Source organism: Marmota marmota, unplaced genomic scaffold (assembly GCF_001458135.2).
Source record: "Marmota marmota marmota unplaced genomic scaffold, marMar, whole genome shotgun sequence".
Lineage (NCBI taxonomy): Eukaryota > Metazoa > Chordata > Mammalia > Rodentia > Sciuridae > Marmota > Marmota marmota.
Window position 1 is genome coordinate 3727297 of NW_026000001.1, and position 23469 is coordinate 3750765.

Consider the following 23469-nt stretch of genomic DNA (forward strand, 5'->3'; position numbering starts at 1 on the left):
GCCCGGGGGCGTAGCTGGCCACGCTCTTCGCCACGCCGTCCGGCTTGCTGGGCATCTGCTGCAGCAGCTGGGGTGAGAGGCTGCGGTGGGCGGTGGCCGTGGGGCACACGGCCCAGTCGGGTGCGCTGGCATGGAGGTTGTTGTCGCTGTTGGAGCGCAGCAGGACCCGGGGGGCGGCCAGCGTGTTGGGGAGCCGCCGCCTGCGGTTGGAGTAGGCCGGGGCCTCTCGGAAGGGCACTGGGCGGGAGAGAGTGAAAAGAGGTGGGTGAGTGCGTCCAGGGGGTGCCCCCGGAGGCCAGGCTCATGCATCCAAGCCCCCATGCGACCCGAGGGCGGGCCGAGCTCTCTGCGGGCTCCAGCTGGGCTCCCAGAGGCCAGGACTCACCCCCGACATGGAGGCAGGGGTGGAGACGGCAGAGGGGGCCTCCCCTGCCCCGAGGCTCCAGCCGAGGCCCAGATGGAAGGGACCGGGGTCCCAGCTTCCATCGCCAGCGCCCACCCCTTCCACAGCCTGGGAAGAGGCAGCTGGCTCAGACACACGTGGGGACAGAGCCCCGTCCCACAGGCAGCTAGGACCCTGAGCACTGCTGTGTCCCCTCCTGAGGACTCGAGGTGGGCCTCTGTGTGGGAAGAATCCCTGCCCCCGAAGTCCACAGGCTGGGGTCGAACCCTGGGCCTCAGAAGGGGACGGCTTTAGAGAGAGGCCCTCATCCAAGCAGTGACGTTAAAATGGGTCACCAGCACGGGCCCTCGTCCCACAGGGTGGTGTTCTTGTAAGAGGAGACCAGGACACGGACACACAGAGGACGCCATGCGAGGACACAGGAAGGAACCGCCGTCTGCCAGCCGCGGAGAGAAGCCAGCCCGGGACACCTGGATCCCGGACTCCAGTCCCCAGGACCCGAGACAAAGACCATCTGCTCTTTATACTCGGCCCAGGCCCGAGGGCCTCGCCACAGGGACGCTGGCAAGCGAACCAGGCTCTAGTCCAACCCTTCAGCCCCGACAGGGGCCCTTCCTCAGCCACCAAGCTGGGGCCCTGTGCGCCGAGAGCAGGGGCTCACCTCGCCTGGTTCTGGGACGTCTGCAAGAGGCCAGGCCCTCACCCGCCTGAGCCCAGTGTGCCCAGGGACATGGAGGGGACGGCTGTCCTGGGGAGCCCAAGGGCTGTGTCCACCCTGCAGCAGCCCTGGTGCTCAGAGGGCTGGCCCTTCCACAATGGCCCTCCAGGCTACAGGGGACAGATATGCCACCAGCCCCTGAGAGGCCAAGGATGCTGGGTGTCACCCCAGCTGGTCAATGTCCACGGCAGGCTCTGTACTCCCATGGGGTCTGCACTGCCAAAGGCCAGCACTGCTGTTGGGCCGACCCAGAGCGGTGAAGCAAGAGGCCACACAGTCCTCCAGGGAGCCCACCCAGGGACGGGACCTTCATGTCCTAAAGGAGACGTGTACCATGGATGGCCAAGGACAGGCTGGACATCTGCCCCTGGTGCTCAAGGCCAGAGAACACCATGAGGCCCATTAGAGGAACCGAGGGTGGTTGTGCCTATTGCAGGGCCAGTGGACAGTCCCTCGCAGGGGTCACAGGGGACAGAGGTGGCCTTGACAGAGTTCAAGGGAACAGAGGTGGCCCTGGCAGAGCTCAGAGGGACAGAGGTGGGACTGGCAGAGTCACAGTGGACAGAAGTGGCCCTGGAAGAGGTCAAGGGAGACAGAGGAGCCCTCTCAGACCCCACAGGAGACAGAGGTGGCCCTGGTAGAGTTCATGGGGGACAGAGGTGGCCCTGGTAGGGTTCCTGGCCCTGGTGGAGCCCCCCGGGCACAGAGGTGGGCTGGCAGGTCGCTCCTGGGACAGGTGAGAGAGGTGTGGCCCAGTGCACCCTCCTGCCTCCCAGGACGCTGGGAAGTGCCTGGGAAACAGAATTGGGACAAACCGGCACACTGCACAGAATGGCAGCAAGCTCCCTGGGGTCACAGGCTGGACTTGGTGTCCTGGTTCAGTACAGTGGGAGGGTGGGGGCCAGTCAGGGTCAGGGTCTCCCACGCAGGCAGCCTGGTGCCTCGGGCCCCTGCCCGTGGGGGAAGCCCTCTGTGGGAGGAAGACGTCAGGGCAGCAGGCCCCCGGGGACCTCAGGCCCACCCCTACTTTTCCCAGTGAAGGAGCCCACAACGGTCAGCCAGGCCGGCTGGAGACGCAGGAGGGACAGGCTGGCTGCTCTGGGCGGCTGGGCCTGGGTCCTGCAGCAGCCTCTAGGAGAAGGGCCACAGCTGGGCCAGGCCACCCAGGGGGTGCTTCTCAGGACGGAGGGAAACCACACTGGCCTTCTGGCCCTGAGCAGGCAGAGGCTGAGACACCAGAGTCCACGGTCGAGGTGCTGCAGGAGGAGTGGCGCTGGAGCTTTAGGGACCTCAGATGCCAGACCCGGGGTGGGGTGAAGGACCATGCGGGGGGCGAAGGTCCTGCAGCCTCAGACAGGGCCACCTGTCACCCCTGGGATGAGGGCCACGCGACCCTGTTGGCTGCAAGACCACAAGCTCAAGCAGACACAGCGGGGTCCGGGCTTCTGGGCGGACCCTGGGCGCTCGCCACGTAGAGGACCCTGCCTGGCCTCGGGAGCAGGAGAGCTCGCAGCCGTGCCCGGCAACGCCGTCCGTAACCCCCTGTGACCCAGGACGGGTAAGGTCTGAGCACCGCTCCTGCAAAAGCCATGGATCCGGGGGAGGCCGGCAGGGGCCCAGATCAACTCCTCAGGAAGGAAGAGTCCAGGGGAGACGGGACAGAGGCAGAAGTCACCTGCCACCATCGCCCCCGGGCTGAGATCCTCCCATTCTCCATGGAGCCCACGGTTCAAGTCCCAGCAGGTGAATTTTGATGAACATAAGCAAAGGCTGCTTTCGACTAGATTCCCAGGAATGGGTCTGCAGGGGGAGCCGGCCCGGGGGGAGGAGGGGGGGTTGCGGATTGGAACGGCCGGGACATTTTCCTATACATCTTCCCCCAAGACCAGGCAAGTTACTCAAACGGAATCACCTAGGTGACATTAGGGCGAGCGTTTTAATGAAAATCACCTTGCTTAATTACCAAGATTCCCACTAAATTAGCTTCCCGAGCACCGAGATTTCCCCAGTGCTGGTTATAGGAGGAGCCGGGGCTGGGGAGGACCTCCCTCATTCCTTTAAAGTAACCTCTGCAGAAACCTTCTGATTTCCTAAGGACGAGAGCTCCCTGTCTGACAAAACTGACTGGTACTATCCATGGAAATGATGGTTTTTTTGTGAAAAGGGTTAAAAATAACTCTTTTCCTGTCTGAAAATGATTAATATTCCACCCAACTGTTTCTTCTTTCAGGCAATCTGCAAACTCTGGGTGGGTGGATATTTTCTTAGCCGTCTTACATGCATTTATTTATACATTTTCCCCCCACAATAAAAAAGCCCCACAAGGAATGACAAAGACCGTATGCACTTTTAAAGTCCGCCACGAGGCTTCTCCATCCACTCCATGAAATTGCCAGCCGGGGCGGCCAAGGGGAGCTGGGGAGTGGCTTTGAAGCACCTGCCCATCTGGGGCAGCGGCCATGTGCCCTGACCTCCCTCGGCAGGTGCTCAGCAGCCCTCAGGTAACGGGCAGCCTAGACTCACAACTTCCCTGATTTTCCTAGGACTTAGTTCTTAACGAGCCCCCTCCAGCACAGTCACCATGGGTGGACATTCCGGAACGTGGTTCTGCAAAGGCCGGTGGCTTAGAAACCAGTCGAATAAAAGGGCACCTTCAACCTTGTCCATCTCCCAGACCAACCAGAGCCGAACGGTATCGCAAACCACAAAGATGCCCTTGCCCGACTCGACTAAGCACCGTGGTCCTGGGAGGAACTGGAAGTCCCCGTCCCCGGACCCGAAGGCTGCTGGTCCCTGGCCCGACGCTCCCGGCAGCCCCCTCCTTACCTTCCTTCTTTGTGAAGGCATTTAACAAAGACTTCATTTTCCCTCCGACTTTGGCAGTGGTCCGCTCATTATATAACCTTCTCGGAGGGGAGGAAGGCTAGGCGCGCAGCCCGGCCCCTCCGTGCTGGAGCGGCTGGGACCCTGGGAGTGGCGGCGGGCGTCTGGGCACTGTGCGCTCCCGAGCATCGCTGGGCATGCCAGACCCAGCGTGCTGGTGACAAAGCCCACCCCATATTCTGTCTGTCAGCTGGGAACCAACTGTCGTTGATGGGGCTGCTCTCAGAGCCGGCTACCTCTGGCGGCGTTCGTCATGTGAGCTGAGCTGGGCGCTGAGGAGCGGCACCGCACAGGGTTAACGGCGGGCGGGCGGGCGGGCGAGCTGGCGGCCAGGAGACGCTGGGAGGTATCTGTGAGCTCCAGCCCCAGTTATCCAAGGAAACCCGGGCTGGTGCTCCGTGCGCCTGCGGCTAAATATAATGCACTGTGCTTTTCTATTTTTTTTTTTTAAAAAAAAACAAAATTTAAAAGAAAAAGCCAAGTCTGTTTGCCAGCTCGCAGATGTGGTAAGAAAGTCAGGGAAGCAAACATCCAGGCGCCAGCGAGGGCGCCCAGCAGACCCAGGAGCGCCCGGCAGGCATGCCGGCATCTGGGATTCTGAACGCGACCTATATTTCCCTTTGAGAGAATCAGACGCGAGCTCACGAGAGCTCACTGAGCTCACGTTGTGGTAATGACCCTGGAAGAAGCAAGAGTCCGCCCCCTCCTGCTTTTTTTTTTTTTTTTTTCAAGAGGGATGATAAAACAATGAGATTGCAGAGCACCGGGGTGGATCCCCCCAGGCAGCGAGGACAGCAGCTTTTCACAGCCCCCTCCGGAGTCTCTACATTTGCATGCCAACAGAGGTCCTGACAAAGCAGCCAGGATCCCCAAATGCCACCTAAGGAAGTTCTGCCCCAGCAACCCAAAGACAGGGCTGCGCTCTGCAGCCCTCCGCGCAGGTGGGACACGAGTTTCCCCTACACCAGGAGCAGGGCCCCAGGAGGCTCAGTGGAACGTCCCGGGGGCAGGGCTCTGGCACCGGCACATCTGCTGCCCGGGCTGTGATTAAGGGTGCGTTCTGTGGTTGCTAAGAGAACTGCTTCCGAATCTTAAAAAAAGAAGAGAGAGAGAGAGAGAGAGAGAAGAAATGGGAGAAGACCAATTGGAAGGCGGGAGTTGAATTCCATATGGCCGACGCACTTCCACACAAACGCTGTGAAGGAGGGAAGGCAGGCAGCCTGCAGCAGGAGGCTGAGGCTGTGCCACACAGACCCTGGGTTCCGGGGGCAGAGACGGTGCCAGGTCTGCTGGGTGTGTGCCTCCAGGCAGCTGAACATTCAGACACGGCTCATGTCAGACCGCCCCGCGTCTCAGAACCCAGGCGAAACAGGCTCCGAGACGCGCGGGAGGAAGCCACCTTCCAGACGGGACGCCACCCACAGGCCCGCACACCTCATGCACCTCTTTGGGCCTTGGGACGAGGCCACCAGCTCCCAGAACCTCAGTCAGACGCATGGGGTCACCCACAGTGACACAGCTGCTCTGTCCCACCTGGGAGGAGCTGATGGCTGTCTCTGGGGTAGGGTACGCTGGCCAGGGCTCCAGGGTGGCCATGTCACAGAGGGACTCCTCTGTACCGAGGGACTCCTCTGCGGAGGTGGGGGTCCAGCCACTCAGGTGCCAGCCACGTGGGCCGAGGAGACTCTCTGGGATATCCAGAGATGCCCGATGCCCTCCATCTGCCCGTGCTCGGTCCATCCCAAGCCAAGTTCCCTGCCGTCACTGCTCTGGCACTGCCGTCTGTGCCACCAGCGTGGCGCAGAGAGCGTGCACTCTCCCAGGCTGGCAGAGCCAGAGGCCAGCCCTCGTGCCACAGGCTGGCGGGGTCCTGCCCGCTTCGCAGCCCTGCCAGCTGCTCTGACCTTGGGTGGAGGTCAGGCCGATGCAGACTCCCCGGGGCCTCCTTCACCTTGTGGAGAAGGCAGGCAACGTGCTGGGGAGGAAGACACCCGCAGGACCGAGATCAGGCCCACTGGGGCAGAACCAGAACTCAGCAGCATGGCGCAGCCCCACACGTGGCCCCCAGAGTCTCAGTGCCCAGCACCTGCGTGGAGTGGCCGCTCCTCTGGGGCATTTCCCATGGTGGGCGAGAGCTGGGACCTAGGCTGCCCAGCGGGAAGAGGAGCGTCCCCAGCAGAGCCGGGTGGGTCCACCAGTGGCTGGGCAGCAGGGAGGGAGGCCCCGCTCTATCCCGTGCCCTCTGCCTCCCCAGACCCCTCACTCTCCTGTGCCCCTCGGGTTGGGGACCATGTACTAGGAAGGCCCAGGGGCACCCAGGCCTGTCTCCTCCTCAGGTGTCATGGTGCTGGGCAGGGGACACAAGCAGGCTCTGGACAAACGACAACAGACCCCTGAGAGCCCCATGCCAGAGATCCCTCCTCTGAGCACCTGCAGCTCTGTCCAGAGGCGGAGGTCACGTCCCACCCACACCTTCAGGAAGCCGAGCGAGTCACTCGTGGAGCTTGGAGCTGGGACCCCATCAGACGCACTTGCAGCCTGCTCTGGGGTCCCGTGTGAGCCCCAAGAAGCCCTGCTGGGTGAGTCGTCCATCTGTGCCACCCTCCTGGCCACCTGGCCTCCCTAGCGACGGGGACTTACCGCCCACGCACATGGCCCTGGATGTCGAGCAGGCACAGCCTCCCTGCTCGGAGGTGACGTGGCTCTGGGCCCATGCATGAGTGCCCTGCCCCTTGGCTCCAGACCACAGGCCATGGCCCACCGCTGGCCCCCTGTCCTCAACTAACTTGGTGGCCAACCAGGTACAGAAGGCAGAGTCCACCCAACACACAAGGCTACTGGGCCTGCCAGGGCACCTGCCGGCCTGCCTGTGTGGCCGGGGGGTCAGGGGGGTGGGCTCTGTGTGAGTAAGCACGTGAGCGCTGGTCAGGCCTCAGCTGCTGCGGGAGGGGAGCAGCCTGCCCTGTCCCCAGCACGAGCTTGTCCACTGGGCCCCGCGCCCTCCAGATCCCAGGGTCGAGCCGGGCTGCCGTGGAAGCCGGGCAGTGAGCAGAGGCTGGGGCAGGACCCCAGGGCTCCCTAACCGTCTCCCCGGGGACAGCCACGCTGGGGTTCAGAGTCAGGGTGACACTGGACAGCCCCTCCCCGGGACTCCCACCTCCAGAGCCCTCTCCCAGTACCTCGCCCCAGGGGGGGTCCAGGACCTGTCTGGAGTTCCCTGAGGCCAGCCGCAGGGCTCTGTGGGGTCACTGCTGAGCCCGGGGTCTGGAGGAGCCGGCTCTCCCTGCTCCCCGCCCATGTGCCAGGACGCTGTGCTCTTCCCCTTGTCCCCACGCAGTCCTTCACAGGCACCTGCAGTGACCGTGCAGAGGGCGCGGGGCTGCATTTCTCGTGGACTTGTCCTGGCGGACAGGTGGGGAGGGCCGGCGGCGGGCAGCAGAGAGGGTCTAGAGGCTCCCTGGGAACCCGTCCTGCCGCCGGCCACCCCTGTGGGCAGCTGAGCACCTCTGGGTCAGGGATGCCCCACGTCCACAGACACAGGAGAGAGCAGAAGGAAGGAGGAGACGGAGGCCCTGTGGCTGGGAGTGTCCAGAGGGAGCCGGTGACCCCTCGTGAGCCCCGAGGCCCCCGCTTCCCAGCCTGGCCCCTCAGCCTCCGGGGCTCCCCCGCCCAGCACGGTGCCAGCCCCTGGGTGTGTATCTCCGGCAGCCCCTGTGGCCCTCTGTGGCCGTCCCCGGCCGCCCATCCCCATTGCAGGCCCCTCAGGCTCAGCGAGCCCTTCAGTCGCACGTCTTTGACAACTGCCTGACAACAGGCTGAAAATAACCTCACTTCTCGCACAAAAACGGCTCTTTGCACATGGAACATTCCGGCACTCTGCAGGCCCGTCAGGAGGCGGCCCAGGTGCTGCAGACAGGCCGTGGGGCTCTGCTGTGCCAGGGAGGGGCAAAGACGCCCCGCCTAAGAGAGCCAGTGCCCATCCCTCTGCTGGGCTTCACGGTGGCCGGGGACACCCCTGAGCGGGTTCAGGCCCATGTCCTGTGTCAGATCGTGTCCTGTGTCCTCTGAGCCCTAGTCCAGCTGCCCAGGCAATCCCAGCCCCCGAGTCCCCACCTGTAGAGTGGGGTGGCCTCAGGGAAGAGGTCGGTGTGCTCAGGGCCTGGGAGAGGACCGCCCACAGGCAGTCCCAGCTCTGTGACCTGGGAAAGTCACACGCTCTCTCTGTGCCTGTTCCTCACCTATGAAGGGGGACGTCAAGGTGCTGGGGAGGTCAGGCACTTAATTTCCAAAGTCTGCGGGCAGCTAGCTGTCCAGGCTGCCCCCACCCTACCCACCCTGTGCTGGACAAGATAGGGGTCTGTCAGAAGGGGTCTGCTATCTTTTTCCGGTGTCACCTCCTAGGGGACTCATTGTGGCATTGGAGAGATCCCCCCAGGCCAGCCCCCAGGGCACTTTCTGGTGTCAGGGAAGCCAAGTCTGCAGGGGCAGGTGCCCTGTCCCCTTCTCCTCTCTACCCACTCGGGCGGGGGCTCCCTGCTCTGGGAGTGAATGGATGAGACTGTGAGGACAGAGTGGCGCCCCCCACCCCTCCACCCCCGTCCCCAGGGTCCCACGCCGCTCCTGCAGGCACAGAGACCGTTGGTCTCCAGTTGTACTCAGGCCTTCTGAAGTGAGAGGCCACCCTCTCTGTCCCTGCTCGCCCAGGGCCACACTGAGTGGGGCTGGTGCCAAGACACAGCCAAGCTGCCCTCCAGCCCCTAGACCTGGCGAGGCCTCCCTGCCCAGGCAGGTCACCAGTCCTCAGGCCAGCGTCCTCTGTCCTCGCTGTGACTGCAGATTCCCCACTCCAGCCGGGCTGCCTTCCGGGGGGGGACACCAGGGCCCCTCTCAGGGCCTCTGCAGGTGGCAAGGAGGGGCTGGTGGGCGTGGCCCCCTGGGCTGTGCCATCCAGGGTGACACCGTGACCTTCCAGGCACAGGGCCCCCAGCCTGGCTCCAGGCTCCCCCTGGTTCACTGTGACACCTGACACCCCAACGAGCAGAGGGGTTCCTTGCTGAGGAGGAGCCGGAGCCAAGCCAGCTTCTGACCTGAGCTCAGGAAAGGCCGCATTTGACCTGGGCAGCCTCTGGCCAGACGGGAGGCTCAGGGGATCCCAGGGGCAGGAACCAACTCCAGAGGTCTCAGTGCCCACCAGCCCAGGTGGGGAGCAGCCCCACCCAGCCCAGCCCCCACAGCCCGCAGGTGCAGGGCAGGTGGGGAGCAGCCCCAGCCCAGCCCCCACAGCCCGCGGGCCCGGCTTCCTCTCCTCGTAAGACTGCGACTTAACTATTAGTCGGCAGCTTCTCGTCTCACAATAATTGCTAAATGAATCATACTTTTATAAATAAGCCAGATATAGAAAGGCGCCTCAGCAATAATGCGGGGTTCTCATTGCACAGGGTGGAGGTGTCTGCGGCATGTGTAAAGTGCCGCCCGCCGGAGCCGCCAGGCCCCTGGAGCACCCCAGGGAGTAGCGGGGCGCGGCACTGAGGAGCGCACTGTGCAAACCCCCTTGGTCTTAGGTGCAAGACTGTGGCCAGGGCAGGGCCTCAGAGCTGGAGTGGGGCTGACCCCAGAGAGATGGGGGTCCCCAGGTGCATCTGAGAAGGGGAGGGGCAGGTGTGGCCATGGCCTTGGGCAGCACCAGGCACCTCTTCTGAGACTGGGGTGACTGAGGACATTGGACCTCCCACAGGGGAAACAGGCCCCAGTGACCTGGTCACTTAGCCAAGAAGCAGACCCAGGGCCTGGACATGGGGCCCAGCGGGCAGTACCCCTGCAGGGGTGTGGGTGTGCTCCGGGGGAAGACCCGCCCAGCTGTGTGGGAGCCCGGGCAGGGCCAGTCCCCTGGGAGGCGCTAAGGGCAACGGGGCACATGGCGGTCAGCAGCGCCTGGACTGGATTTCATGGGGTGCCCTGCCTTACGTCTTTGGGCCACATTTCACAAAGTGAGTGAGACGATGGTGCTGGGGATTAAGTACTTCCTGGGTGCAGTACTTGGGCACGGTGTGCCCTTGGTGGACGGCCTGGCCTTTTGCCTTGGTGATTGTCAACGTCTTGTTGGGAAGACGCACAGGAGCTGCTGAGCCCCAGTGTGGGGACGGGGACCAGAGTGACAACGGGCCTGATGTCTGTTCCAGGACAGCAGCAGGGGGCTGGTCCTGAGAACAGCCGAGGGACAGTCTGGCTCTCCTTGGGTCCAGGAGAGGGCCTAGCGGCTCAGAGAGCAGCTTGCAGGTCCCTGGGACAGGCCCTCAGCTTGGTACGGAGTGGGACCTGGCTTGGGACCTTCTGCTTGCCCTGAGGCCCCCTGGTCTTCAAGGTGACCTTGGCAGCCTCACGGATGGTGCGTGCTATGGATTGGTCTCCCCTGCAGCCCGGTGGCCGAGACCCTCTGGGACCAGGGCTGTGGCTCCCGGGACACAGCTGCTGCTTCACACTGGGAACGGCCACCTGTGCCCACTGTGCCCACCTGGCTGTCTCTGCTCAAGGGTCTGCTTCCAGCCCCCAAGGCCAGAGCCAGCTCCTCCTGGAGTGTCCTGGACAGACACTTCTGCCCGCGCGCAGCCTCGACCACACCCCAGGGCCGAGGGCTGAGCCGGTGCCCCCTCCCTGCAGGCCCCTCTCTTTTCCTGGGTGGGACTCAGACCCAACTCTGAGGCCCCCGGGGGCAGCTTTGACACAGACGACCACTTGGTCAGAGCACGGGGTCAGGCTTCACCCTGGCTCTGCCCACTCTGCTTCCCCACCCAACTCTCAGCCGAGATCCATGGTTTCTGCCAGAAGTCCCTTCCCGAGGTGGCTGCCGTCCCCAGGTCCCTGCAGATCTCCCGTCACCAAGACAGCTGCCTTCAGGGGACACAGCAGTCACCACCAGTGTGACGGGCCCTGCAGGATCGCGGGCCACTGCAGCCCGTGGCGGTGCCGCCGCCCTCCCTCCATAGCCGACCCCAACGGCACGTTTCTCTAGAACATTATGAAACGGCCAGTCTGAGTTTGGGGCTAGAAGGAGCCTGGGTCAGTCTCTGGCCCATGGCGTGACTCTGAATGGTGGGTCAGGGGCCTCCTGAGGCCTTGGAGGGTCCCCAGGTCAGCAGCCCAGGAGAGGTGGCTTTAAGGTCAGAGGAGCGGCTGAGACCCCTCCTGGGCAGCACGGCGGGTCCTCCCTCTCCAGCCACGGTCTGAGCCGCTGGCCAGTCCCCCGAACCCTGCACAAGGCCCAGCAAGGTGCCCTGAGAGTCAGATGGCCTTTGCTATGCCAAGCATGCAGCAGAACACCTGTGTCCCTGGGCCACACGTGGAGAGCTGGCCCTTCTGTGGCATGGCCTCTTGTCCACCTGGGGCCCGGGGAGGGTCAGGCTCTCGGTCTGTAGAGTGGGACACAGCAGGACAGCGGGGAAGGCCTGGGCTGCAGGCCCAGAGGCTGAACGCCGCTGCGGAGCCCGGGGCTGGTGGCTGCAGCGGGGCGCAGCGGGGCGCAGGGGAACGCGAGGGCCAGGTGGGGCNTGGGCACTTGAGGGCTCAGGTCAGGCGCCAGGCAACGGGACCTGCCTCACCTCCTGGGGGCAATGCTCTCTCCTTCAGGGAGGGACAGAAGGCCGGGTGTGGAAATGAGACCGCACCACAGTGACAACCGGGGCAGCAGGTGCCACCCCGACAGCCGGCCAGGGCAGCTCCAGCCACACCCCAGGTCCCTCCTCCTTCACGGCGCCCCGAGGTCCTGGGGCTCAGAGCAGTTCAGTATCTTCCGGAGGTCGCACAGCCAGGCCACAGTGGGCTGGGATTGGCCAGCGGGCTCTGTCTTTGGGCCCCATCACCGACCCGGGCGCAGCTGAGGGCCCTGGAACTGGGGCCTCTCTGGGCAGCCTCAAGGGCCTCCAGGGTGCTGACCCCTACCCGCCACCTCAGTTGGCCAGTTGGCTTCCGCAGACTCAGGCTCTGGTCTCCAGACCACAGGGCCGGGGGGTCTGCCCGTTCCTGTTCCTCCTGCCTGTCCCCCCTGCCTGTCCCCCCACCTTCGCTGTGTCCAGCAGTGTGATGACACGTCCTCTGGACAACCCTCACACATTCCCTGACCTCAGCGCACCTGTCTACTCCCCAGCTCAGCCAGTCACAGCCCTGGGCAGCCCCCCCGTGCCCACCCATCCCAGCTGCCCTTCCCACCTGGACAGGTGGCCACTCCCCCCCCCCAGGAGAGGTTTCCTGTGCTCCTGGGACAGTCCCGTCCCTGGCGTCTCTCTCCCCTGACCCTGGGCTCCACAGGAGAAGGACAGTCCTCATTTGTCCCCCCCAGGGTCCCATGCTGGGCCCCCGCATCCCCCTGCTGTCCAAGCCACCCAGGGACAAGACGGTGCCAGCCCGGCAAGTCGCGAAGCGTTGTCAGCACAGGCACAAAGTCCAGGAGCCGCGAAAGTGTCTGAAATCCCACTCACTCCTCCTCTGTCGGGTGGAGGCCAGTGTGCCTCCCCTGGCCTGGAAGGACATTCAGGAGGGGAGCCTCTGCCACCAGTGACCACAGACTTTTCACAGCACTGCAGTGACCCCGAGATGGTCTAAGTACAGGCCTGGAGGCCCAAGGCTACAGTCGGCAGGGACATTGCAGGAGCCTGACCTATCAGCTGTGCGGCTTGGACAGGCCCCGTAACCTCTCTGGGCCTGTCTATCACAGGGCAATGGGCTTGGGTACCACCCTCTGGGCCTGTCCCCTCCAGGGGCCCCTCCACTCAAGTGCAGGAGAGACACAGGCTGGGGCAGGTGGGCGGCCCTATGCTAGCCAGCACCTGCCTTCAGCCACAGAACACCATCACCCAGGGCAGGCTGGGTCCCCAGGGCAGGCTGGGTCCCCAGGGCTGACTCATGAGCCTTTGTTTCCCAGACGCTGACTCCAGGTGGCTAGCCTGGTGACCAGGAAGGAGCCAGGGCCTGTCCCAAAGCTGCAGGAAGTGCCACTGGGAGACCGTGGGAGTAGGAGGGCAGCCAGCGGGTCCCACATCGAAGGACCCCAGACTGAGGAAAGTCACGCCCCTGTGGGTTGCTCCCCAGGCCTCTCCTCAGGGTCCTCTCAGCCAGAGGACGGGAGGGTGGGCGCCTGAGCTGAGCCCACCGCAAGTCGCTGTCGCAGGAAAGGCAAGTGGCTAGGGGCCGGGGGCTCGGAGGGCATCCTGGCCTGACCACTTGTCTGAACAGCAGAGGTCTCGGGGAGAGCAGAGTGCCCCGAATCAGGGCAGGACCCCGATGTGGGCCCTGACTCATTGGCAAGGGGTGGGGAGCAAGCCCTGCTGTCAGAGGAGAGGTCACCACCAGGGTCAGAGGTCACTTCTCCCTGAAGGAGGCTGAAGGGGACACGGGGGCAGCTCCTAGTGGCCCCAGCAGCAGCCCTGCTTGCCCAGAGACCTTTGAGAACAAAGCACCCAGCGTGTCCCTCGGCCTCATGGGCTCACTGGCCAGGTGGCCTGACCCGGTGCCACGGATCCTAAGGGCAATCTCACACCTCTGTGCGGGGCTGCCCGTACCCGCCCCGGGTGGCTGGATGGGGCTGAAGGAGCCGGCCGGAGGCCAAGCGTGCAAGGCTGAGTGTCCGAGCAGAGCTGGGTGGGCTCAGCGTGGCAGATGTCCAGGGTGTGTGTCCAGGAATCAGTGAGGCCGGCGACAGCCCCTTGGGGGGGTGGAGAGGCCTGCGGAGGGGGGACGGGCGAGCCTGGGCGGCCTTTGCAGAGGGCTAATGGACAGGTGCTGTGGACTGCATCAGGGAGCCTCCTAAATCCATGCTCTCGGAGCCCTGAGTCTAAGGTGACCGCGTTTGGCAAAAGGGCCTTGAAGAGGTGACCTCAGAGCGGGGCCTGAGGGCTGCAAACCCCTCCTGGTGAGTGGTGCTCCCGGGCCCTGGGTGGGGAGCCCTGCCCCTGCCTCTCGGGCACCTTGCTCCCGACTCAGGGCGCCCTGCCCATGGGCACCTCCTTAACACTCCACTAGAGAGACCAGTGCTCGCCGTGCCCCACTTTCCCATCTGGGCCACCAGAGCACTGGCTCCTCCAGGAGGCTGGGGCTGCTGCTGCCACCGCCCCACTTTTGTCCCCTTGGGCAGGGGGAGGACGAGAATTCCTCCCGAGCTCGGCCCCCAGCTCCTGGACGACAGGAGGTTTAACGTACTGACCACATGTTCTGGCCTGGTGCAGGCTCACCACAGGGCAGGACTCAGAGACGGGTTTGGAAAGGGGCAGCCTCTGGTGCCACCATGAATAGCCCTGCTGCCACAGTCTGTGTCCCCTGGGGCAGCACGCACCCCCTCCCCCGTCCTCAGGACCGTGTCCTTAGCGCCCAGCCGAGGAGCGCTCTGCCCTGGCAAAAGGGCTGCCGTCCCTGTCCAATCTGTTCTGTTCCCAGGAGGGGACTGCCAGGTCCGGGGCCCAGCAGCTCCACAGCTTGGGCACCTTGGCGGACGGCTTCCCCCGGGGAGGGAAAGGACGACGCCATCGAAGCACATTTCCTCTTAAAACAGAAAATGAAATTCTTTTCTAAATGAGAAATAAAGAAAAATGCGCGTCACCCAGGGGGCAATAAACTCGGAGAAGCAAGCCTGCCAGGCCTAATAAGAGGGCTCGCGGCTGCAGGGCTGAGGTGGGGCCACTAGGAAGGACGCTCAGAGGCAGAAGTCCTTCCTGCAAAGTGCAGAGAAGCAGTGGATAACACTGGCTCCTTCCCAGGGCACACATTCCTCCGGCTCAGCTTCCCGATTGCAAGGGGCTGAGCTCCCCGCCGAGGCCAGCACCCTGGACAGGGCTGTGTCCTGGGGGCAGCGGGGCGGGTCCTTAGGAGAACAGGGACTGGGAAGACCAGGGGCCTGACGCAGGACTGGGGAGAAGCAGCGGAAACTGGATCCCAATAAAACCCAGGATTTATGGGATTGGAAAGAGAGACGTCCGTGAAATGAAGAATCAAAGAGAGGCCTCAGTGAATGAGCCAACATCTCCCCTCCCTGCAGAGCCAGGAGGCAGGCGGAGCCCAGAGCCTGCGCACTCTGAAAATAGACAGGAGGGGCCAGCACGGGGGGGCAGCACGGGGCACCCCAGAGCCGCCTCGCTGGTCTAGTGCCCCCAGAGGAACCTGTGGCCACGGCAGCCTGCGGGGTCTGGGAGCACTGAGAGACGGCAGGGGGTCCCAGGCCGTGCAGCAGGCAGGAGAGCAAGCTGGGGTCTGGGGGCCCCCAGTAGGTGCGAGGCTGTGCAGGTCTTCCCACCTAGGTAGAAAACAGAGGCACCGCCATGCTGGGGGGGTCTCAGGGAAACACCAACCCTTGGTCACCAGATGGCTCTTCTACAAATTAATGATGACCAGGACGGCCCTCAGATCCCTGGTCACCTGTCCACAGGCCCTAGGCCTGGGACCCAGGACCCCACAGGCACTGGCATGGCCAATGTCAACGTGCCCAATGCCACACGGACCGGACAAGGCAGGTCCCCAGGAGGCACCTTCAGCTCAGAGAGGTCAGCAGCCCGAGGCCACACGCCTGGGAAAACTGAGCTCCACTGTGCCCTCCCCTCACCGTCCCTCCCACCATCTGTGACATGGGGTTGGGTCAGACCATCCTCCAGAGGGTGCTGTGTGCAGGGAGTGGGCTCCCCACCGCAGCCCCTGACCCGGGCACCTCCGTGGGCTGGTGACGTCACCTGTGTTCTCGAGGCCGGGTGCCCTCTGCTCCCAGGAGGACAGGACCTGGGTGGGCTGGGCATGTGTCCCTCCCAGACAAGATCCCTCGTGTTAGGGACAAGGGTTCAGGCCATCCTTCAGGGACCCTTCATGGGCCCTGGGGAAACCAAGGCCCAGGCCTGTGCTCAGGGGCTCTGCTGGGCCGTTGTGGTGAGTCAGGGCCCCCAGGAGTTGTCCCCTCCACTTGCTCTGGCATGACAAGGTCTCCGTCAAGGGACTTCCATGAGGTTCCAAACCAGGGTTCCCCAGTGCAGCCTGTCGGCGGGTGGAGGCTGGCAGCCGCCGGGCCTCCACTCTGTGTTTTTAAGCAAGTAAGAAATGCCAGGAAGCCAAGCCGTCAATCCAGAATCTGCCGTCAGTGTTAAAAATAGGGGGCGCGTGCTTGGCTGCCCGCCGGCCGAGGCGGTGCCCCGCCCACTGCAGCCTTGACTAATGTGCCTGAGAAGGGACGGCGCGGAAGCCCAGTGTCCCGGCTCTTGGCAGCAGCCCTCTCAGGCGCCTCGTCCGCCCCGGGAGTCGCCAGCCCAGTCGCTGCCTGATTAGCTCAGCTCACAGCCCCGTTCACAGGTGGCACCCACCATGCCAACGCGCCCACGGGCCTCGGCAAGGCTCTGCCAGGGGCAGCCCGCCCACAGAGCCCTCGAAGTCTGGCCTCCAGCCGAGGACCTGCCCAGGAAAGTCCGGACCAGGGGTTGGGGCAGGACAGGCGACGGTCCTCCATGGGGACTGGACAGAAGACCCCTCCCTCACTGGCTGCCAGAGACTGGGGGGGCCAGAGGCACAAGAGCTGCCCGGGCTTGGGGGTGCCAGCAGGGTGGCTCTGCCCTGTGAGGAGATGTGGTCGGTCAGGAAGTGGGTTCCACCTGCACCCCAACTGCCAGAGGAGCCCAGGCCAACCAAGCAGAAGAGGGGTCCCCTGGGGACAGACAGCTCTCAGCACCATCTCAGCTACGGCAACATTCCTGCTTCCGAAAAAAGCCAGAACCCCGGATTTTTGTGTGAAGTCTCCTGATTTTAAATACCAGCGACCAGTTCCTTTTTTATCAAACTGTGCCTTACAGTATGGGCGGAAAGAATCTGCCCTGAGCCGCCAGGCACTTGAGGATTTGCAAGAAGGGCATCTTTCCAACCTGACTCTCCAGCTCCCTCCCTGAGCACCCCAAGGGAGCAAGATAGGCAGCCTGCCTGCTGCCCTGGGCACTCCTGCCCAGCCTGCTGTTCCCAAGGCAGCACCACTTCCACAGTGAGTTCCCTGGGACCCTGGAGGCAGAGTGTGCTCCGTAGTCATGTATGGGAAACGCCAGGCCATACGCAGCCTTAACTAATTAATGCAGGACTTATCAGGACCTTAAATGGTCTAAATGCATCTTTAGGGTCCAAGAGGAAATAAAGTGGCCCACACTGCCACTAGAATTCAACCCCAGCCTGTTTTGCAGAGCAGAGGTGGAGCTCCCAGAATCCAGCCTGGCACCTGTGCCTCGTGAGCACACAGGCGGGGTGCCCGGCTCCCAGGGGCTGGCTCTGCAGCCAGCAATGACACATGCCACCCTCCGGAATGAGCTTTTGGGTACGAGCTCACGTTTAGCACCTCTCAGAGGCTGCAGCCTGATACCATCCCGTCGGGAGTCCTGCGGGGTGTGAACTCCAGGGCTCTGGGAGAAACCCCGTGAGAGGCTCAGGCCTCTGACTGGCCTGGCTGGGCTGATGCCGTGGGCAGGATTCTCAAGAGGAGTGGAGCAGCGTGGCGGGGAGGCCACATCAGCCAGAGGTCACTGTCACTGCTGCGAAGGGGCAGGACCCAGGCTCTGAAAGGCCAGGTGCAGGATGGATGTGCCACCCGGGGCTCGAAGGGGAGGGGAGAGGCAGGCGCAGACCCCAGCCTGCTCTCCCGGCGACCTGCTCTGCGCCTGTGGCTGCTTGGGGCCTGGACAAGGCCATGTGGCCCCGAGGTCCTTCTCCCCACCTGCCCCGGCCCTGGTAGGTGCAGAGGAACCAGGGGCCTGGGCTTGGGAGGGGCCCTGGGTCACCTCTGCTGAGCCAAAATCTGGCAAGGGCCTCGGGCCCCTGCCAAGTGGGAACTGGAGGCGGATGAGGGCTTGAGGGTCACCCCCACAGGTCAGCCTTGGGCAGCAGGCTCCCGAGGCCCCTGCCCTGAGGTTTCCCACCTGGCACCCTCAGAGTAAGATCAAAACAAGAAACATGCTGACGGAGCCCCGTGCCGGCCAGCAACGGCTACCGGGCTGCCAGTCCTCCAGGTGGTGCCCAGCAAGATGGCTTCCCTGCACTGTTTTCTTTAAACACGATCTCAGCTGGTGACGCGCACAGGACATTCCTGTCCCCACCACGTCTGACACATGGTCCCGGGGCTGGGCACACTCACCCTGCTGTGCGGCCATCCCCACCCCCACCTCCACCTCCAGGGCTTCCTCGCCTCCACACTGTCCCTCTAAGAGCCAGACCTTGAGGCCACTCTACAGGGGACGCAGGCCTCGGGCGGGGTGCCCTGAGGGAGCCTGCCGCGGGTCTGTGAGGCCGAAGAGGCTCCGATTCAGAGGAAAGCGCTGGCCCCGCTGCCCGGCTGTTCCTGAAGCCCTGGAAGGTCAGGATGTGGGACAGGGAGGGAAAGCCCAGCCCTCCCGCACAGACGCCCCCAACGCACACAGAGCAGCCAGGGGCCTGGCCGGAGGCACCTCGGGGGCCCTCGTGGAGGTACACGCCCCCAGAACGGGCGGCCCCCAGAGGGCAGGGAGAGCTCGGTGTCTGCTCCAAGGGGGACAGCGGCCAGCTCTGCGCTCACCAAGCCCAGGCTCCCTGGAGACCCAGGACCACCTGGGGGGCGGGGTCGCCTCCTGGGCCCCAGTCTCCATGCCAGGGCCAGCAAGGGGCAGCTAAGGCTCCTGACCCAGCAGGCCACCTGGAGGTGCTGGGCAGCCCCTGGCCTTGCCCTGTAGAAGCTGAGACCTCAGGCCCTCGAGGGCCATCTGGGGTGCGCATGGCTGAGCTGCTCGAGTACGGGGTGAGACCAGCCTTGGCGGGTCCCCCAGGGCCTCGCAGTGCCCAGGGGGATCCAGGAGAGGACCAGGAGGAAACCCCTCTGAGCCCAGAGGCAGCCTGTCTGGGGTGTGGGCTCCAAAATCCCAGCCAAGTGGCTCCCTGGGCCCCCCACAGGACCCAGCGGCCAGAGCAGGACCTCTGGGAAGATGGAGGCCAGCCAGAGAGGGTGTCCATATCGGAGTTCCGAATACCCCCACAAGCCCCAGGACACCGGTCACTGGGGCAGAAGGGCCCTGCGGCTCCAGCGAAGCTGTCTGCCGAGGCCCAAGTCACACAGAGAATAAGGAAGCAAAGTCCTGGGCGGGGCCCGGAGCTGCCTCCTGGTTCTCGGGGGCCAAGGGGCCCTGTGGGGCCCTCCCAGTGGGCGTGACAAGGACAAATGCCTCATCCGAGCGGCACCTGTCCACCTGGAGCCTCCATGTGGGGATGGCTCCTGACCTGCTCAGACTCCCAGTCCAGGGGAGGCACCATGACACTGTGGGCCTGACCTCTGTCCCTGCAGCTGCAGGGAACACAGTGGGGTGACAGCAGGGTGCCCCTCGTGCTGTCCTGCAGCCCGCCCCCTCCAGGGCTCTGAGGCCCCCTCTGCCCCTCCCAGCTCCAGGTCCAAGTGTCCTGGTCACTCGGTCTCACCCGCTCCCCACACGGCCCCTCCCCCGTGCCTGTGGGTCTGCCTCCAACCCTCTAGTGACACCAGCCATGGGACTCAGGGCTCGCCTAACCAAGGGACCTCATTTTAACTGAGCCAATTAAATCTGCAGGAGAGGCCGCACTTCCAAGAGGGGCCATCTTCCGAGGTTCCATGGACATGACTCTGGAGGACACCTTCAGCCGCACAGGAGACAGCTCAGTGCTGGCCACTGATCTCGGGGTGGTTTAATACGTATGTATGTACATGGCTTCTCTGTGACGCCCGCTGTGCGCCCCACGTGGAGAGCGGACAGAGGCCACGCAGCAGAAGGCCATCCCGTTCAGCAAGCAGACCTGGGCACCAGGCCGCAGGGATGAGACACCCCACTGAGCCTTCCGTCCACCACCATGACCCCCAGAAGCCCAGCCCAGGTGTTCTCCTCACTGTCTATCGAGGACGGAGGCCCGGACCGGCCAGCTGTCCTGGAGACCTGAGCACTCTTAGGACCTTGGTAATGGGCAGGGACAGCCACTTGGCCAGATGCCCACAGGTGGCACAGAGGTGCCAGCTGTTTGGACAGCGGGCTCCACGCTCCTGGTGGGCTCCATCAGCCCAAGCTGGTGGCAGAGAGGAGCAGAGGAAGCACAGGGCACCCAGCCCAGGGGACGGGATGGCTCTGTCAGCTGTAGGAGCGGGCGGAGCCGAGTCTGAGCAGCCCTGGCTGCATGGTCCCTGAGTCTGTCCTCCCAGCTCCCTGCTGCCGCCAGACGGCTCTCCTGCTCCTGACCTCCCTGAGCCGCAGCCCCCAGGACACCTGCGGGGTCTCACATCAGACCTTGAGACCAAAGCACCCGCCTACCTTCCCCCACCTGTCCCAGGTGCCATCCCACCTGGGCCCTGGACAGGCCACACCGTCCCCCTCCACCACCAGGCAGCTGGTCCTGCCCATCCTCAAGCTGGGACCAACCAAGAGCCACACACCAGGAGAAGGACAATGAGTGACACCTGCTGAGCACAGGGACACTGGAAGGGTGTTTCCATGAGCTCAGTCCCCACAAGAACTCAGGAGGCTGGACTGTTGCCACAGGCATGTGGCACGAGGAAGTGCCATTCCCCAGGTCACACGGCTCCCAGAGGGGCACCTGGGCCTGAACCCAGGCAGGATCCAGAGTCCACCTCCCTAGGAACTTGCAGACCTCGCCACCCTGTGACGATGAACCAGGTACACAGGACCCACGGGGTCAAAATCCTCCCCACTCAGCCAGGAGGACCAGGGTGCTGCCCCCCGACAGGAGGGTCAGACAGAAACCCTGAGCACCCTCATCCTGCAGGCTGCTCCTGACGCCCCAGGGCCCAGGCAGTCCTCACAGACTGCAGAGGAGGCCTGAGCTGGCTGCAAGGGGTGAGACCTGTCAGCGGTGCAGACAGAAGGAGGCGAGGGGAGGAGCCGCAGCCCTCAGCTGGCCCAGCCTCAACCAATGCGGACCCCAGGGCTGACCACGGCCCTGCTCCAGGTGTGGGTACAGTGCTAGGAAAATGGGTGGGGGAATTCCTGTGCTCAAATCCCAGCTCCCAACATCACAGGAGGCAGCAAATGAGGATAAACGGGCAGCCCCTAGAGACAGGAGAGCAGCCTTCAGGGGCACAGCTCATGATGACGGTCCAGAAATGAAGGGGCTGGGGAAGGGGGAAAGGAGGAAGCAGAGGTGGATGAGTGTGCAGGTGGATAGGTGGGTGGGGAGGTGGGTGGATGGGTGGGTGAACGGAGGGATGGGAGGTTAGACAGATGGACCGACAGGTAGATAGGTGAATGGATGGGTGGATGGGTGGGTGGATGGATGAAAGGATAGGTGGGTGGAAGGATGGGTTGGTGAATAGATGAATGGGAGGTTAGATAGATGGACAGACAGACAGATAGATGGGTGAATGGATGGATAGATGGATGGGTAGGTGGATGGATGAATGGGTGAATGGATGTATGTATGGATGGGTGGGTGGATGGATGGGTGGATGGATGGGTTGGTGGATAGATGAATGGGAGGTTAGATAGATGGACAGACAGATAGATGGATGGATGGATGGGTGGGTGAATGAGTAAATGGATGGGTGGATGGATGAGTGAATGGGTGGATGGATGGATAGATGGATGAGTGGGTAGATGGGTAGTTGTGTGGATGGGTGGATGGGAGGTTAGATGGATGGACACACGGTGGACACGGTGGATGGGCGAATGGATGGGTAGATAGATGGGTATACAGGTGGATGGGTTCTCGGATGGGTGGTGGATTGATGGATGGACAGACAGACGGACACACAAGCCAGCTGTGTGTTTGAGCACTGCCCTCTTGGTGTGTCGGGCTCGCTTCTCTGGGGTGTGACTCAGCCTTGCTTCACGCACTATTTAACTGAAGACTTCAACAGCGCTGCGAGGGAGGCCTCGGATCTCTGCTGGATTGGAGTTTGAAGAGGCTCACAGAGCCCTCCCCAGAGAGCCCAGCAGTGCCCGAGTGTCCTGGACCCACCTGCTCCCTGCAGCCCCCGTCATCACCTGGACCATGGAGAGTGGCTGCTGGAAGCCCTGGCCGCCCTTGCTCTGTCCACCTTGTCCACAGCCCTCACTGCGGGACCACGCTCTGCCCACAGCCTGCCTGTGAGCAGACGTCCTTGCCACAGGGAGAAGGTGGACACAGCTGACGCTTCCCCGGCGGCGGGCAGGGCAGGCAGGGGCTGCTCTCCAGAGCAGATTCCATGTTGGAGGCACTCCAAGGCCTGGGCCTGAGAGCCCAGTGGGACCCAGAGTGGCAGAGGGACAGTGGGGTGACGAGCAGTGCCCCCAGACAACTGCTCTAAGGACTGAAGAGTGACACCCAGGACCAGTGACGCACAGGCCAACACCTCGTGCATCCGCCATGACCGGTCCCACACGCCTGCTCCCAGGACAGGCCTTCCCAGCTTGCCGGGCACCTCCAGCCAGCCCTGCCCTCCCAGCAGGGCCACGGTCACGAGCTCCACACGGCGGTGACAGCACTGGGTTTTGGCAAGTGGCTGCCTTTTCAAGGGGCCTCATTTCCAGATCAAGGCCTGGTCTCTTGCACGTCTCAGGAGTCTGCTCCTGGTTGGTGCCCAGGAGAGCACTGGCAGGTGACAGGGGTCCTGGGCTGACCTGTCATCCCGGTTCTCTGGTCAGCATGAGGGCCCAGCTCTTGCTACTCAGGGTGGCCTGGAGCTCCAGGGGACCTAAGTCCACAGAGCAGTGGGAGCTGACAGGGCAGCCTTAGCACATGGTGAGGGACGCGTCGTGATGTGTAGGGCCCCGCAGCATGTCAAGGTCAGGCTCAGGGCCCTGCTAATTCCCCTGAAGGCCAAACAAGAACTGTCATGAAAGGACACAGCCACGGCTGTCCCTGTGGGCCATGTACCTTCTCAGTGGCTGAGGCCACAGGGCCCACGGGGCCTGCACAGGGCTACTGCAGGGGCCCCAGCTCTGAACGCCCACTCTGCAGCAGGGCGACCCCCCGGTCCTGGCCAGCTTCCAGGCCCTACCAGAGCAGGACCACTCACCTCGCAGCACACTGTGACCTGAGCTGCCAGCTTCCCTCCCATCCCTGATGTGCCGGCAGGTAGATCGAGGGTGAGGGCTGCACCCAGCCTGTGTGCGGTCAGAGTGCCGTGCTGCCGAGGGCACCCCAGGCAGCCGCTCCCAGTCCCCCGGTCCCTGCCTGTGATGTGGATGGAGTCATCAAGACTCACTGCCACTTTCATATGAAACGACAGCAGCAACCGCCCTAAGTCTGCGAGTGCTGGACAGCTGGCCACGCTCATCCTGCTTCTCTTAATCCCAAGCGTGGTGGCCAGGGCGGGGCCACAGGGCTGCTCTGCATGGAGGCACGGGGTGGGAGGGAGCCGGGGGTGGAGGGCGATGGAGGGGGATGGATGGAGAGGGGCGGGAGGAGGGAGAGAGGGTGGATGATGGGTGGTGGGTAGGAGGGAGAATGATGGATGCCTGGCGGGTGGAGGACACTGGAGAGATGGGGT

The 23469-nt window shown here is 63.7% G+C and overlaps 1 protein-coding gene across 1 annotated transcript in view; it reads right to left on the reverse strand.

Annotated features, from left to right (window-relative positions):
• Positions 1 to 23469, reverse strand: part of LOC107157050 (SH3 and multiple ankyrin repeat domains protein 3-like) — a 106631-nt gene that overhangs the window by 14949 nt on the left and 68213 nt on the right. Inside the window, exon 5 of the mRNA XM_048807614.1 lies at positions 3 to 237. Within this exon, the coding sequence (XP_048663571.1) occupies positions 3 to 237 (235 nt within the window). The remainder of the gene's footprint in view (positions 1 to 2; positions 238 to 23469) is intronic.